The 15,728-nt window shown below is 43.7% G+C and overlaps 1 protein-coding gene across 1 annotated transcript in view; it reads right to left on the bottom strand.

The window, feature by feature from the left end:
* Positions 1–12,725: 12,725 nt before the first annotated feature.
* LOC120032765 (tau-tubulin kinase 1-like) overlaps positions 12,726–15,728 on the bottom strand; it is a 43,772-nt gene continuing 40,769 nt past the window's right edge. The window contains exons 15-16 of the mRNA XM_038978948.1: positions 13,464–14,938; positions 12,726–13,164 (exon numbers count right to left, since the gene is read on the bottom strand). Of these exons, the coding sequence (XP_038834876.1) occupies positions 12,726–13,164; positions 13,464–14,938 (1,914 nt within the window). The remainder of the gene's footprint in view (positions 13,165–13,463; positions 14,939–15,728) is intronic.

Genomic DNA, 15,728 nt, shown 5'->3' on the forward strand with positions numbered 1-15,728 from the left:
TGAATTCTTCCGTGCTGATATACCGTGCTTTACAGTGAATTATAAACTGAGTGATTTGAACCCTGAATGTTGATTGGCTGACAGCCGTGGTATATCAGACCGTATACCACAGGTATGACAAAATATTTATTTTTGCTGCTCTAATTACGTTGCTAACCCGTTTATAATAGCAATAAGGCACCTCGGGGGTTTGTGGCATGTGGCCAATATACCACGGCTATGGGCTGTGTCCAGGCACTCCGTGATGCGTCTTACGTAAGAACAGCCTTTAGCTGTGGTATATTGACCATATACCACCCCCCTTCGGGCCTTATTGCTTAATTATATTTTTATTTTATTTAACCAGGAAGGGCTCATTGAGATTTAAAATCTCTTTTTCAAGAGCGTCCTGGCCAAGATAGGCAGCACCAAGTCATTACAAAAATTACAGACAGACAACATGAAAAATTACAAGTAATCTAGTAAAAACCATTGAATTCACAAGAGTATAACAAAATCAAAAACAGCAAATTAAAAACATTGACAGGTCAGGGAATCAGCCTCAAAATCCTTCATCAGTGATTTAAAAACACCAATTGGGACAAGTTCTTCCAGTTTAAAATTATTTTGTAAGGTGTTCCAAGACCATGGCGCAGAGTACATAAAAGACCTTTTACCAAATTCAGTTCGGACACTTGTAAACAGTTAGCAGGATAAAGTCCAGCGAACGAAGAGAGTACCCACCACATTTCTGAACAATAAAAATGCCCAAATAAAAAGGTAGAAAACCCAAAATGGCTTTGTAAATAAAAGTATACCAGTGACTGAGCCTACGAGTGACTAGAGAAGGCCAGCCAACCCTGGTATACAAAGTGCAGTGGTGCGTAAGGGTTTTGCAGTTTAAAATAAATCTCAAAGTGCCATGGTAAAGAGTGTCAATTGATCTCAAACACTGAGTGGAAGCATTCATATATAAAATATCCCCATATCCCCAAAATAACCCCATAGTCTAGTAAAGGCATAAATGTAGCTGATACTAGCCTCCTTCTGGCTTCAAAAGAAAAACAGGCCTTATTCCTAAAATGAAATCCCAATTTCAGCTTAAATTTTTTTGTAAGTTGTTGAATATGCAATTTAAAAGAGAGGCCGTCATCAATTAGAATTCCAAGATATTTATATGAGGTTACAACCTCAATCTCCTTGCCCTGACAGGTAGTAATAGGTGAAAGGTTCAGAGGTCTATTTCTTGCATTAGAAAACACCATTAGTTTAGTCAGTATTGAGGATAAGCTTCAATTGACACAAGGTATGTTGAACAGTATAAAAAGCAGTTTGCAAGTTCTGGAAAGCTTTTGTAAGAGACGAGGCACAACAGTAAATAACAGTATCATCAGCATAAAAATGAAGTCGTGCATTTTGGACATTTTTGTCTAAATCATTTATATAAATAGTGAATAAGAGAGGACCAAGTACAGAGCCTTGGGGCACACCATTCAGGACAGACAATTTAACAGACATAAGCCCATCAAATTGAGTGCACTGAGTTCTATCAGACAGATAGTTAGCAAACCATGCAACTGCATGCTCCGAAAGACCTACACTCAACAATCTCTGCCTTAGTATAGCATGATCAACTATATCAAAAGCCTTAGAGAGATCAATAAAAAGTGAGACACAGTGCTGTTTTTTGTCAAGGGCTTCAGTGATATCATTTAAAACCTTCATGGGTGCTGTAATTGTGCTATGCTTCTTCCTGAAGCCCGATTGGTACATTCATAAAATAGAGTTAGTAAATAAAAACTCTTTTAGCTGTTCACTTACAAGGGTTTCAAGTATTTTCACCAGGGGTGACAGCTTTGAGATTGGCCTATAATTATTTAAAAGAGTTGGATCTCCCCCTTTTAAAAGTGGTAGGACAAATGCTGATTTCCAGATCTTTGGAATTTCATTACATTCCAGGGTTAGATTGAACAGATATGTAAGTGGTTCAGCTATGAAATCAGCTGCCAGATTTAAAAAGCAGGGATCCAAAAGATCAGGACCTGCAGGCTTTCTTTGATCTAAGGATTTCCGGGCTTTATGTACCACCTGCACTGAGAATGGCAAAAAGCTAAAAGTTTGACCAGCTCTCACTAGTTCATCCATACAGGGTTGTACAGAGACAGAGGACACTGGTTCATCCACACAGGGTTGTACAGAGACAGAGGACACTGAATCAAACAGCCTACCAGATGATACAAAGTGCTCATTGAAACAATTCAGCATTTCAATTTTGTCATATAGAGTCCTTCAAAACACATGACGGTAATTCATTAACATTGCTGTTACCAGACATAGACTTAATAGCATTCCAAAACTTTCTAAGGTCATTCAGGTTATCAGTGGTAAGACATAAAATATTCAGACTTGGCCTTCCTGAGAAGAAAAGAACACTTGTTTCTTAACTGCCTAAAAATAAGCCAATCAGCATCAGAACAAGATTTCCTTGCTTTAGCCCAGGCTAGATTACGGTCGTGAATAATACAAGACAGCTCAGAAGAAAACCATGGATTATCCCGCCCTTTAACCCTGAACCTGCGGAATGGGGCATGTTTGTTTACTATTTGGGAAAAACCATCATGAAAGAATATCCAGGCAGTTTCCACATCAGGGATAAGCTATATCTTGCTTCAGTCAAAATAAAACAAATCATGAAAGAAAGCCTGCTCATTAAAACACTTCAAATTTCTCTTACGAATAAAACGTGGGTTTGTCTTTGGAACCTTAGTATTTCTAACAGCAACAACAGCACAATGGTCACTTAAATCATTACAAAAAACACCAACCGCAGAATATTTATGTGGAACATAAATTTATCTGGGCATTTAAGATTTGGGCGAGTGGGTGAGTTAATCAACTGGGTAAGATTCATAGAATTACAAAACATTTTTAAATCATCAGACACCGGCTTTAACCAACACCAGTTGAGATCACCAATCAAGATCATTTCACTGTAAAGAAGTTTAGACATAAGGTGCGTCAAAGAAGAAAATGCATCACCGAGAGCAGAGCGGGGTCTATAACAGCCAATCACAGTTATAGAGAGGCCCTTTGAAACCTCAATATTCAAAGCAAGAAATTCCAACTGTTTACAAATAGTTTCAGACGTTCCCACACTTACATGGAATTTACATTTTACATATATAGCCACACCCCCACCTTTCTTAACCCGATCAGTGCGATAAACATTGTAACCACTTATACAAATATCCTTATCAAAAACAGATTTGCTGAGCCAGGTTTCAGAAAACACAATTACATCAGCATCAGTTGATTTAGCCCAAATTCTAACCCCATCAATTTTTGACAACAGGCTGCGTACATTTAAATGAAAAATACCAAAACCAGATCTTGATTTAAAATCAGAGGGGGTTTGGAGACATTGCATATCAGGGCCAGGGTTAGGTTGCACGTTACCTGATATTAACAACAGAAGAATAACTAGGCACCTCTGTTTAATAACCTTGCACGGCTTCTCTTTAAGAGACCTACTGCAAGCGAATTCTACAAGTGAGTTTCCAGACAATACAAAACAGTCATTTAAAACCATAAGGGGAGAGAGGGACAGCGTGTATGTGAGTCAATGTGAGTGTTTGCGCGTGTGAGTAGATTGGGTGTTGAGGGAGATAGAGAGAACGGGTTGAGCTGCCACTGACAGCCAGGCGAAGAGCAAAAAGGAGCAGCTTGGACAAGACACTCCGCGGACGAAGGAGGAACTCAGGCCAGCCAGAGATAGGGTTACTTTGGTAAACTTCAAGTAATGAAGTGCCGAGTTGAGGAGGACCCGTGATCTTTATACCAGCAAAAATAAAATAGTTTGCACGAAGTTACGCAACCGTAAATAAATAGGTTATTAGTAGGTTAAAATGTACTAGTCACAGACAAACGACTTGACATGCTGCCATCTTGGAACGATATACATAGTGCCTATGTCTGTGTTTTTCCTTGTATTATAAGCTGGGTGGTTCAAGCACTGAATGTTGATTGGTTGACAGCCGTGGTAAATCAGACTGTATACCACGGGTATGACAAAACATTTATTTTTACTGCACTAATTACGTTGGTATCCAGTTTATAATAGCAATAAGGCACCTCTAGCCAGTCGAAATCATGAATCGGCTGGCATCATTTTTGTGGATGTATACAAATAAATTGAAAAAAGGTCAAACGAAACGAAGTGCGGCTAGTTTGCAGTCTTTCCAGCTTCAGTTTGAAGTTATTGTGTTAGCTGTGTTGTTGGCTAGCTCCTCTGAACAACAGTGTCCTGACAAGAGAGCACATTTTCTATGCCAAGCGAAATCGTGCCTCATTAGCTCATTGTTGTGGATGTATCCAAACAAATGTCAATAGAAAACAGCTTAAACAAATGCAAATGCAGCTACTTTGCTGTTATTCTGGCTGCACTGTTTGACATGACTGTAAGTTAGCCGTAGCTAGCTAGCTAGCTAGCAAGCAAGGGATGAGCACGTTGCCAGCCGGGGTCTCCCAAGTGGCGCAGCGGTCTAAGACCCGGGTTTGATCCCGGGCTGTATCACAACTGCCCGTGATCGGAAGTCCCATAGGGCAGCACACAATTGGCCCAGCATCATCTGGGTTAGGGGAGGGTTTGGTCGGGGGGGCTTTACTTGGCTCATCGCTCTCTAGCGACTCCTTGTGGCGGGCCGGGCGCCTGCAGGCAGACCTCGGTCGTCAGGTGAATGGTGTTTCCTCGGACACATTGGTGTGGCTTGCTTCCGGGTTAAGTAGGCAGGTGTTAAGAAGCGCGGTTTGTCGCGTCATGTTTCGCCGTACGCACGACTCCAGCTTTGCCTCCGGAGCTCGTTAGGGAGTTGCTAACAAATAAGGCATTTGTGAAAATTCTATAGCAAATTAGAGTGGGAAAGAGGCTGTGCGTTTGGAAAATGAACAGACACTGCAATAAATAAAATCTAATGAAAACATCTGTCTCGTCCAGGACCAGAGTGTACGCGCCAGAGCCAATCAAAACTACAGAAAGCCTTTATGCAAATAAGCCATTTGCCACACTGTCATCATTCACTGTCAAATAAAATAAAATGTTATTGGTGGCATATACATGTTTAGCAGATGTTATTGCGGCTGTATCAAAATGATTGTGTTCCTAGCTCCAACAGTGCAGTAATATCTAACAATACACACACATCTAAAAGTAAAAGAATGGATTTAATAAATATTAGGACGAGCAATGTCCTAATATATACAGTACCAGTCAAAAGTTTGGACACACCTACACATTTCAGGGTTTTTCTATATTGTAGAATAATAGTGAAGACATCAAAACTATGAAATAACACATATGGAATCATGTAGAAAGCAAAAAAAGTGTTCAATCAAAACATTTTATATTTGAGATTCTTCAAAATAGCCACCCTTTGCCTTGATGACAGCTTTGCACACTATTGGCATTCTCTCAACCAGCTTCATGAGGTAATCATCTGGAATGCATTTCAATTAACAGGTGTTCCTTGTTAAATTGTGGAATTTCTTTCCTTAATGCGTTGAGCCAATCAGTTGTGTTGTGACAAGGTAGGGGTGGTATACAGAAGATAGCCCTATTTGGTAAAATACCAATATTTTATAGTCCATAATATGGCAAGAACAGCTCATATAAGCAAAGAGAAATGACAGTCCATTATTTTCAGACATGAAGGTCAGTCAATCCGGAAAATTCCAAGAAGTTTCTTCAAGTGCAGTCGCAAAAACCATCAAGCGCTATGATGAAACTGTTTCTCATGAGGACTGCCCCAGGAAAGGTTCTACAGCTGCACCATCGAGAGCGTCCTGACTGGTTGCATCACTGCCTGGTATGGCAACTGCTCTGCCTCCGACCGCAAGGCCCTACAAAGGGTAGCGCGTACGGCCCAGTACATCACTGGGGCCAAGCTTCCTGCCATCCAGGACCTCTATACCAGGCAGTGTCAGAGGAAGGCCCTAAAAATTGTCAAAGACTCCAGCCACCCTAGTCATAGACTGTTCTCTCTGCTACCGCACGGCAAGCGGTACCCGGAGCGCCAAGTCTAGATCCAAGAGGCTTCTAAACAGCTTCTACCCCCAAGCCATAAGACTCCTGAACATCTAATCAAAGGGCTACCCAGACTATTTGTATTGTCCCTCCCCCCTCTTTTACACTGCTGCTACTCTCTGATGTTATCGTCTATGCATAGTCATTTTAATAACTCTACCTACATGTACAAATTACCTCAATTACCTCGACTAACCGGTGCCCCCGCACATTGACTTTGTACTGGTAACCCTAATGTATATAGTCTCGCTATTGTTATTTTACTGCTGCTCTTTAATTACTTGTTACTTTTATTTTTTATTCTTATTTGTATTTTTTATTTTAAATGGCATTGTTGGTTAGGGGCTCTTAAGTAAGCATTTCACAGTAAGATCTACAAATGTTGTATTCAAATCAAATCAAAATTTATTGGTCACATACACATTTTATTATTAAAGTGGCTAGAGATTTGAGTCAGTATGTTGGCATCAGCCACTCAATGATAGTGATACCTGTTAAACAGACAGATGGCCTTGAGTTAGAAGCTGTTTTTCAGTCTCTTGGTCCCAGCTTTGATGCACCTGTACTGACCTCGCCTTCTGGATGATAGCGGGGTGAACAGGCAGTGGCTCGGGTGGTTGTTGTCCTTGATGATCTTTTTGGCCTTCCTGTGACATCAGGTGGTGTAGGTGTCCTGGAGGGCAGGTAGTTTGGCCCCGGTGATGTGTTGTGCAGACCTCACTACCCTCTGGAGAGCCTTGCGGTTGTGGGCGGAGCAGTTGCCATTCCAGGCGGTGATACAGCCCGACAGGATGCTCTCGATTGTGCATCTGTAAAAGTTTGTGAGTGTTTTTGGCGACAAGCCAAATTTCTTCAGCCTCCTGAGGTTGTGTGGGTGGACCATTTCAGTTTGTCCGTGATGTGTACGCTGAGGAACTTAAAACTTTCCACCTTCTCTACTACTGTCCCGTCGATGTGGATAGGGGGGTGCTCCCTCTGCTGTTTACTGAAGTCCACGATCATCTCCTTTGTTTTGTTGACGTTGAGTGTGAGGTTATTTTCCTGACACCACACTCCGAGGGCCCTCCTCCTCCCTGTAGGCCGTCTCGTCGTTGTTGGTAATCAAGCCTACCACTGTAGTCTGCAAACTTGATGATTGAGTTGGAGGCGTGCATGGCCACGCAGTCATGGGTGAACAGGGAGTACAGGAGAGGGCTGAGAACGCACCCTTGTGGGTCCCCAGTGTTGAAGATCAGAGGGGTGGAGATGTTATTTCCTACCCTCACCACCTTGGGGCGGCCCGTCAGAAAGTCCAGGACCCAGTTGCACATGGTGGGGTCGAGACCCAGGGTCTCAAGCTTAATGACGAGTTTGGAAGGTACTATGGTGTTAAATGCTGAGCTGTAGTCAATGAACAGCATTCTTACATAGGTATTCCTCTTGTCCAGATGGGTTAGGGCAGTGTGCAGTGTGATTGCGATTGCGTCGTCTGTGGACCTATTGCGGCGGTAAGCAAATTGGAGTGGGTCTAGGGTGTCAGGTAGGGTGGAGGTGATATGATCCTTGACTAGTCTCTCAAAGCACTTCATGATGACGGAAGTGAGTGCTACGGGGCGACAGTCGTTTAGCTCAGTCACCTTAGCTTTCTTGGGAACAGGAACAATGATGGCCCGCTTGAAGCATGTGGGAACAGCAGACTGGGATAGGGATTGATTGAATATGTCCGTAAACACACCAGCCAGCTGGTCTGCGCACGCTCTGAGGACGTGGCTAGGGATGCCGCCTGGGCCAGCAGCCTTGCGAGGGTTAACACGTTAAAATGTTTTACTCACGTTGGCTGCGGTGAAGGAGAGACTTCAGGTTTTGGTAGCGGGCCGTGACGGTGGCACTGTCCTCAAAGCAAGCAAAGAAGTTATTTAGTTTGTCTGGGAGCAAGACATCGGGGTCCGCAACGGGGCTGGTTTTCTTTTTGTAGTCAGTGATTGACTGTAGACCCTGCCACATACCTCTCGTATCTGAGCCGTTGAATTGCGACTCTACTTTGTCTCTATACTGACGCTTAGCTTGTTTGATTACCTTGCGGAGGGAATAGCTACACTGTTTGTATTCGGTCATGTTTCCGGTCGCCTTGCCCTGATTAAAAGCAGGGGTTTGCGCTTTCAGTTTTGCTCAAATGCTGCCATCAATCCACGGTTTCTGGTTGGGGAAGGTTTTAATTGTCGCCGTGGTTACAACATCACCGATGCACTTGCTAATAATCTCGCTCATCGAATCAGCGTATACATCAATGTTGTTGTTCGACGCTATCCGGGACATATCCCAGTCCACGTGATCGAAGCAATCTTGAAGTGTGGAATCAGATTGGTCGGACCAGCGTTGAACAGACCTGAGCACTGGCGTTTCCTGTTTTAGTTTCTGTCTATAGGCTGGGAGCAACAAAATGGAGTCATGGCCAGATTTGCCGAAAGGAGGGCGAGGGAGGGCTTTGTATGCGTAGGCAGAAGTTAGAGTAACAATGATCCAGAAATTTGCCAGCCCGGGTCGCACATTCAATATGCTGATAAAATTTAGGGAGCCTTGTTTTCAGATTAGCCTTGTTAAAATCCCCAGCTACAACAAATGCAGCCCCAGAATATGTGGTTTCCAGTTTACATAGAGTCCAATGAAGTTCTTTTAGGGCCGTCGAGGTGTCTGCTTGGGGGGGATGTACACGACTGTGATTATAATCGAAAAGAACTCTCTTGGTAGATAATGCAGTCGGCATTTGATTGTAAGGAATTCTAGGTCAGGTGAACAAAAGGACTTGAGTTCCTGTATGTTGTTATGATCACACCACGACTCGTTAATCATAAGGCATACTCCCCCGCACTTCTTCTTACCAGAGAGATGTTTGTTTCTGTCGGCGCGATGCGTGAAGAAACCAGGTGGCTGTACCGACTCTGATAACGTATCCCGAAGTGAGCCATGTTTCCGTGAAACAGAGAATGTTACAATTTCTGATGTCTCTCTGGAAAGCAACCCTTGCTTGGATTTCTTCTACCTTGTTGTCAAGAGACTGGACATTGGCAAGTAGTATACTCGGGCACATCGCCCACCGCTCCCGTCTACGGAGCCTGACCAGAAGACCACTCCGTCTGCCCTCTGCGGCACCGTTGTTTTGGGTCGACTCCTGGGATCCGATCCATTGTCCTGGGTGGTGGACCAAACAGAGGATCCGCTTCGGGAAAGTCGTATTCATGGTCGTAATGTTGGTAAGTTGACGTTGCTCTTATATCCAATAGTTCCTCCCGGCTGTATGTAATAAGACTTAAGCTTTCCTGGGGTAACAGCGTAAGAAATAATACATAAAAAAAACAAAATACTGCATAGTTTCCTAAGAACGAGAAGCGAGGTGGCCATCTCTGTCGGCGTCGGATGTATATCTCTGTTGACGCATATGACTAACTTGACCTGCTTTTTCCACGAAATAGACAGACCAGGTGAGAGATACGATCCCTTATTGATGTCACTTGTTAAATCCACTTCAATCAGTGTAGATGAAGGTGAGGAGACACTCTAAAGAATGATTTTTAAGCCTTGAGACAATTGAGACATGGATTGTGTGTGTACGCCATTCAGAGGGTGAACGGTTAAGACAAAGAGTTTATGTACCTTTGAAAGGGAATGGTAATAGGTGCCAGGCACGCCGGTTTGTGTCAAGAACTGCAACGCTGCTGGGTTTTTCTCCTTTAACCAACTTGACACAACTGTGGGATACATGGGAGTCAACATGAGCAAGCATCCCTGTGGAATGGTTTCGACACCTTGCAGAGTCCATGCCCCGATTAGCTGTTCTGAGGGCAAATCAATATTAGGAGGGTGTTCCTAATGTTTGGTATACTCAGTTTATAGGCCAGCCAGCAATAAATCAACTTTTCTAAATACCTAGACCATTCAAAGAGCAGGCAAAGACGAAGTAGTTATGCAACATATCTATGACTAGCGAATTAACTTCTTTCACTAGCCAGGCAGCTAACAGGCAAGAAAGCTAGGGGTAAACAAACAGTGAGGTAAGTATAATCAGACAGCATTACTGTCAGTGTTAGAATGTCGGGTAACAAATTAGTGGCAGAATAAGTATCATTTGTTGCTGTGACAGCCAAATATGTTAATAACGACATGTGAGGCTGCTGAAAACGTTTACTGAAACTACAAAAAAGTGTCAGTAGTTTGCTTAGGATGACGCCAAAGTTAGGCTAATTACAGGGGAGTAGCGGGAGTACCCTATGGCTGTACCATCCTCGGGAGCTTGGTTACGTTAAAAACATCTTAAGGATCCGCCCCTTTTTTTCAATTTTCGCCTAAAATGACATAACCATATCCAACAGCCTGTAGCTCAGGCATTGAAGGAAGGATATGCATATTCTTGATACCATTTGAAAGGAAACACTTTGAAGTTTGTGAAAATGTGAAATGAATATAGGAGAATATACAATAGATCTGGTAAAAGAAATCACAAAGAAGAAAATTACTTTTTTTGTACCATCATCTTTGAAATGCAAGAGAAATGTCATAATGTATTATTCCAGCCCAGGCGCAATTTAGATGTTGGCCACTAGATGGCAGCAGTGTATGTGCAATGTTTTAGACTGATCCAATTTCTGTAAAAGTTTTCGTATCAAGACTGCCCAAATGTGCCTAATTGATTTAGTAATAACTTTAAGTTCATAACTGTGCACTCTCCTCAAACTATGTAATAGCTACTGTAAATTGGACAGTGCAGTTAGCTTAAATTCTTGTTAATCTTTCTGCCAATATCAGATATGTCCATGTCCTGGGAAATGTTCTTGTAACTTACAACCTCATGCTAATCACATTAGCCTACGTTAGCTCAACCGTCCCGTGGGGGACCAACCAATCCTGAATTAAACCATGCCAGGCCTCGCTGTTTGTATCTATCAAATCAGATTTCCTCCCTCTTGCAAAGTTTGCGTCATCATCCCCTTCGTTTAAGGAAGACGACTAATTAAATATTTTATTAATCAAATGTGTAATTTCTCAAAAAATGTTAAAATATATCATATTGCACATTTAGTAATGACATAATGCATTTTCAACTTCACGCAATGTAATACTTTTGTGTGACTTAATAAAACCACGCCAAAGCACACCAAGACAGCATTAACGACAAGTAATAAAATAAAGACGGCACTTATTAGCGTATTTGTGTCACCATAGCCTGCTGATTTTGCAAGATAACTTTTCTTTCCTTTTGATTTCGACCCAAATGAAAATGTGCCACTTACTCTCCCATGGATTGATGTTTCAGCATTGTCTCAACGAAGAGTTCGACGTTCGACTTGCCATGTGCTACATGCACGTGCAGTTACAAGCCTGCTAAAATGTCAGTTCACCCTGATAAGGAACCTTTCAGACCTACTAGGTTGCCCAGGATGGTCCAGTTCCAGTCCTAGAGGGCCGAAACCCTTTTTTCTTCTACCTGGTACTTAATTGCACTCACCTGGTGTCACCAGGTGAATAAAGTCCCTGATTAGAAGGAGAGGATGAAAACAAGGAGTAGTCCTTTCTAGGGGCGATGGTTATATCTGGCAAACAGTGTAGAAATCAAACCGGAGATAGTCATTCCACATGACCATTATTTAACTTTATCTCAGTGCCCTGCAACTGTAGGTTTCATTTGCCTAATACAAACACAAAACATGGGTTCCAATGATCCACCAATCATTTCATTGTCAGAACATTAAAAAGGCAGGTATCTATCGCTCAAAGTTAACGCTTTTTGTGTCATGCGAAAAAAAAGAGAAAAAAAACAGGCCAGCATTGTTCAACAGAAGAGGAAAGACAAAATATACAGGTTGTTTTCGCAAGATAAAAAATAAAAATGTATTTTTCAAGAAATTGTCATATTATATACACTTCTTCTGAACATAAATATAATCTAACACCCAAAAAATGGAATGATATAAAGCATGCCCATTGTCACACACTAACAAGGAGGCCAGCAATATTACTTCTGCATTCTCTTAATATTGGCAGTAATCTACCCCATAATCCAACCTTTTAACACATCTGATCAGAGTTGGGAATGATTTTGGCCTTTGTATCCTATCAGAATTGGATATCGCGTCAGACCATTGGAAGATTGACAGTTTCGTACATTTCCTTAACATTAGTCAACTTATCAAAAGTGTTTGTGATATCTATACCATGCAATATAAAGTGAGCAGGATATTGTCGATGATAACTTAGTATATAGGTGTGAGAAGTTTGTGAGTTGAGAAAGATTACAACTTGGCTTGCAAAGGGGTCATGATGACCGACTTTGTTCAAATGAATTTCTTGCATATAGGATGCTAAATCCACAAACCTCAGAAACAAAAGGAAAATGTATACAATGCACCAGTGGACAGCGTACACATAGCACCATGGTAGCATCGCTCATTGTGACATTGACTATTTAACTGGAAGCTCATGAAGATAGTTCCGTATGGTTCCTCTTGTAAAAGTTGTTGTCATGGTCTAGTTAGTAGAGGTACATGGTTTGGCTCAAAGAAGGTAATTGAAAGATAAAAAACAATGGGAAACCGCATCAGTCTTAATTTGGGTCCGGGCTGGAGCTTTTTGAAGCTTTGAGTCTTTCTGAGGACAACAGAGAAGCATATGCGTTTCTTCCCAGTGAATCTGTTTACTATCTCGCGGCAGCCATCTTGTCCCCTGTGCTTTGTTTCGCTTTGGCAGGGCCCGTGGATTTGGCTCGGATTCTGGCAGGCATAGCGGTGGACACCTGGGTAAAGGGGTCCTGTGAGTTGGCCCGTTTTATGGTGGTAGTAGTAGTAGTAGTAGTATTAGCCCTGGGCTGGAGGGGAGGGGCAGTTGTGGGCCGGACAGAGAGGGACTGTCTAGTTGGATGGAGACGCTGGGGGGAGGGGCTGTCTGTCCTGCAGTGGGAGGTGCTTAGGCTGCGTTGGGTCACGAAAACGCAGCGCAGGGGCATTCGGGGGCTGCCGCAGGGCTGGGCGGGGACAGGACAGGGCCTTGGACAGGAGGAAGAAGAGGAGCCGGTCTGCAGAGGTTTAGACCGCCTCTGGGTTGGGAGAGTGCTTAGTCCTATTTTCTGAACTTGGAGCCTGAAATGAGAATATGTGGAATAAGAGTTAATCCTTCCCCTCGGAAACCTTTGATAAGTCATCATTTTCAAGTGTTTTCACAAAAATCATAAAACTTTACAGTAACATGAACGACAGAAATCAGACCATCTTTGACAGAAATGGCAATGGCTAAACTCTTGATATTTGGCACCGCAAAAAATAGTTCTCATAAATTATAGTAAAACAATCAAGGGTCTTTTCATTTACTATTGTAACCAATGAGCCATACAATGTTAGAATGTTATGTTTGCAAACATGATGTTGTGAAGACTACCTACCCATTACCAAAGGTGGATGCATCTCTACAAATGCCCGATCCTGGCAGAGCAAGAGGAGAGGACACGGCGGCCAGCAGCCGCCCTGAGGGCCTCTTGATGGGGGTGACAGGCCTGGGGATCCTGCTGTGCCACTCCGTCTGGCCCTGGTCTCCTCCAGCCCCTGCCCTGGCCTTCAGACAGGACCTCCTTCTGGCCAGAGACTCGTCCGAGGCATGGGTGTCTTCCTCCGAGCCGGTAGTGGAGAGCGTCTCGGAGGCCCTCCCGTCACCGGAGGACAGCGAGGAGGATGTCCCCGAGGGCAGCCTCATCCAGCGGCCCTGCTGCTTCTGCACCACCAGGCGTGCCAGGTCCAGTTTCCGGGCTCTCTTCCGTAGTCGCGCCCGGGCAGAGAGCGAGGCTGAACGCTCCGAGCCTGTGTCCTCTTCAGACAGTAGAACCGGGATGCGGCTTTTGATCCTCGGCCTGAGGGTGGTATGCGGTAGTTCAGCGTTGGCAATACCTTCGGTAAACAATGGCCCCTTGTTGGGATCTGCAGAGAGAGTTTTGTGTTCCAGAATGGGCGACATGGCTTCCGGGACAGGCTCCAAAGACTTGATGAAGACCAGCGGTGGGCGGTCGTCCGGTTTGGTGCGCGTGACACCATTCTCCAGGGTCACGTCTGGGATAGAATGGGCTTGGGGCTCTCTGGAAGGACTCTGGGATTCCTCACCCTGTTCGACATGTCCGGTCTGTTCACGGGCGTCTCCTTCCCATGGTGAGGCCTCCTGGGTAACGGCTGAGAGGTCGCAGTGGTCGCTGCTCTCCTTTGCGGTCTGACCTCTGGAAGACATGATGTTAAAGTGGGAAGTCTCGGAGATGTGGACAAAGGTGAGCTCAACTTTGGTGAAGGGGGGAGATGCGGGGGCGATAGGGGTGGATGGCCTCAAGTCCGACCTCAGTGTGAAGGAGAGCTCTGGCTGGCTGCCCGCACCCACCAGAGGCATATCGTTCCTAGGGGTAGAGGCAGACGGTGTCCCGAAGTCAACCTCGAGCAGGAAGTGTTCTCCCCCAGTGGATGGAGACTTCCGGGGATCCCCCGGCGAGAACAGAACCAGGGTCTTGGAGCCGTCCTCCAAGTCAGGGTCAGCATCTGCGGCCGAGGCAGGTTCCCGGGGGCCGGCCATGAGGGTATCAGGGGCCCCATCCTGGCTCCGCTCTGTGCTTTTTTGGCTGGCCTCGCTGTTCGACTCACTCTTGGTCACATCATCGTCCCGCGGGCCCTGGGGCTCCTGGACCTCGTTCTCTGCCGACAGAGCTGCTGGGAAGGTTCGCCGCTGAGGAAGGGTGCCGGTCAGCATGACAGTGAGGAAGTCGGCCCTCTTGACCTGGAGCTGGGGAAGGATGTGGAAATGCTCCTTCTCGTCCATCTGGCCCTTGGTCCTGAAGTCTTGACAGGGCTGATATAGGCCATTGTGCTCAGTCAGAGACATGATCACCTACAAAAGATGCAATTAAATAATTACTTTTGCACTTGGAACAAGAGGCATGCTGGAAATATGGTCAAGGCAAAAAATATAAAACCACAACTATTTAGGAAGATATGGCTCGTGTCACATGATGTAAATGGGGACAAAACTGTGAAAACACCCAAGATTGTGTAATGTGAACATATCTAAGATAACTTCATAAAGAACGAAACGAGGGACAGCATTTTCCCCCCAAACAATTGAATGTTTTTTTGGTTATACACGGGCTTTTAAAGATTGTCTAGATTACATACATTTTTAGAAAAGGCACAAAAATGCTTTGAAGAGTTTTCCCTTTTAGATACACAGTCCAATATCTTGTGATTTTCAAGTGTTTCAATCTTCATAAAGATTTAACACACAGTACTGTAATATATACACACTAAAACCAACTATCTTGCATGCTACTCCAGATTACTTGAGAACTCAGTAGTCAAACTGGTTAAAATTACGTCTTTTCAACCAGTTTTAATGTTAAAAATACATCATTTCAACCAGTTTTGCCCATTGGGAATGGAATATTTATTGAGTTGTATGTATATACTGTATGTACATAAGTTTTGTTGATATCCAAAAAGTTTAAAATACATGCTTTTTACCTGTAAATATTACAAGCAGACTGTACAATTGTATTGTGATACAAAAAAATGCTTAGACATGTATATACAGTGTATCATACATCTAAAAGACAGTCATGGATCACACTTGACAAATACTGCAGTTATACTCACTATTTCTTTCTTTGACAATTATATCATAC

The sequence above is a fragment of the Salvelinus namaycush genome, chromosome 39 (assembly GCF_016432855.1).
Source record: "Salvelinus namaycush isolate Seneca chromosome 39, SaNama_1.0, whole genome shotgun sequence".
Taxonomy (NCBI): Eukaryota; Metazoa; Chordata; class Actinopteri; order Salmoniformes; family Salmonidae; genus Salvelinus; species Salvelinus namaycush.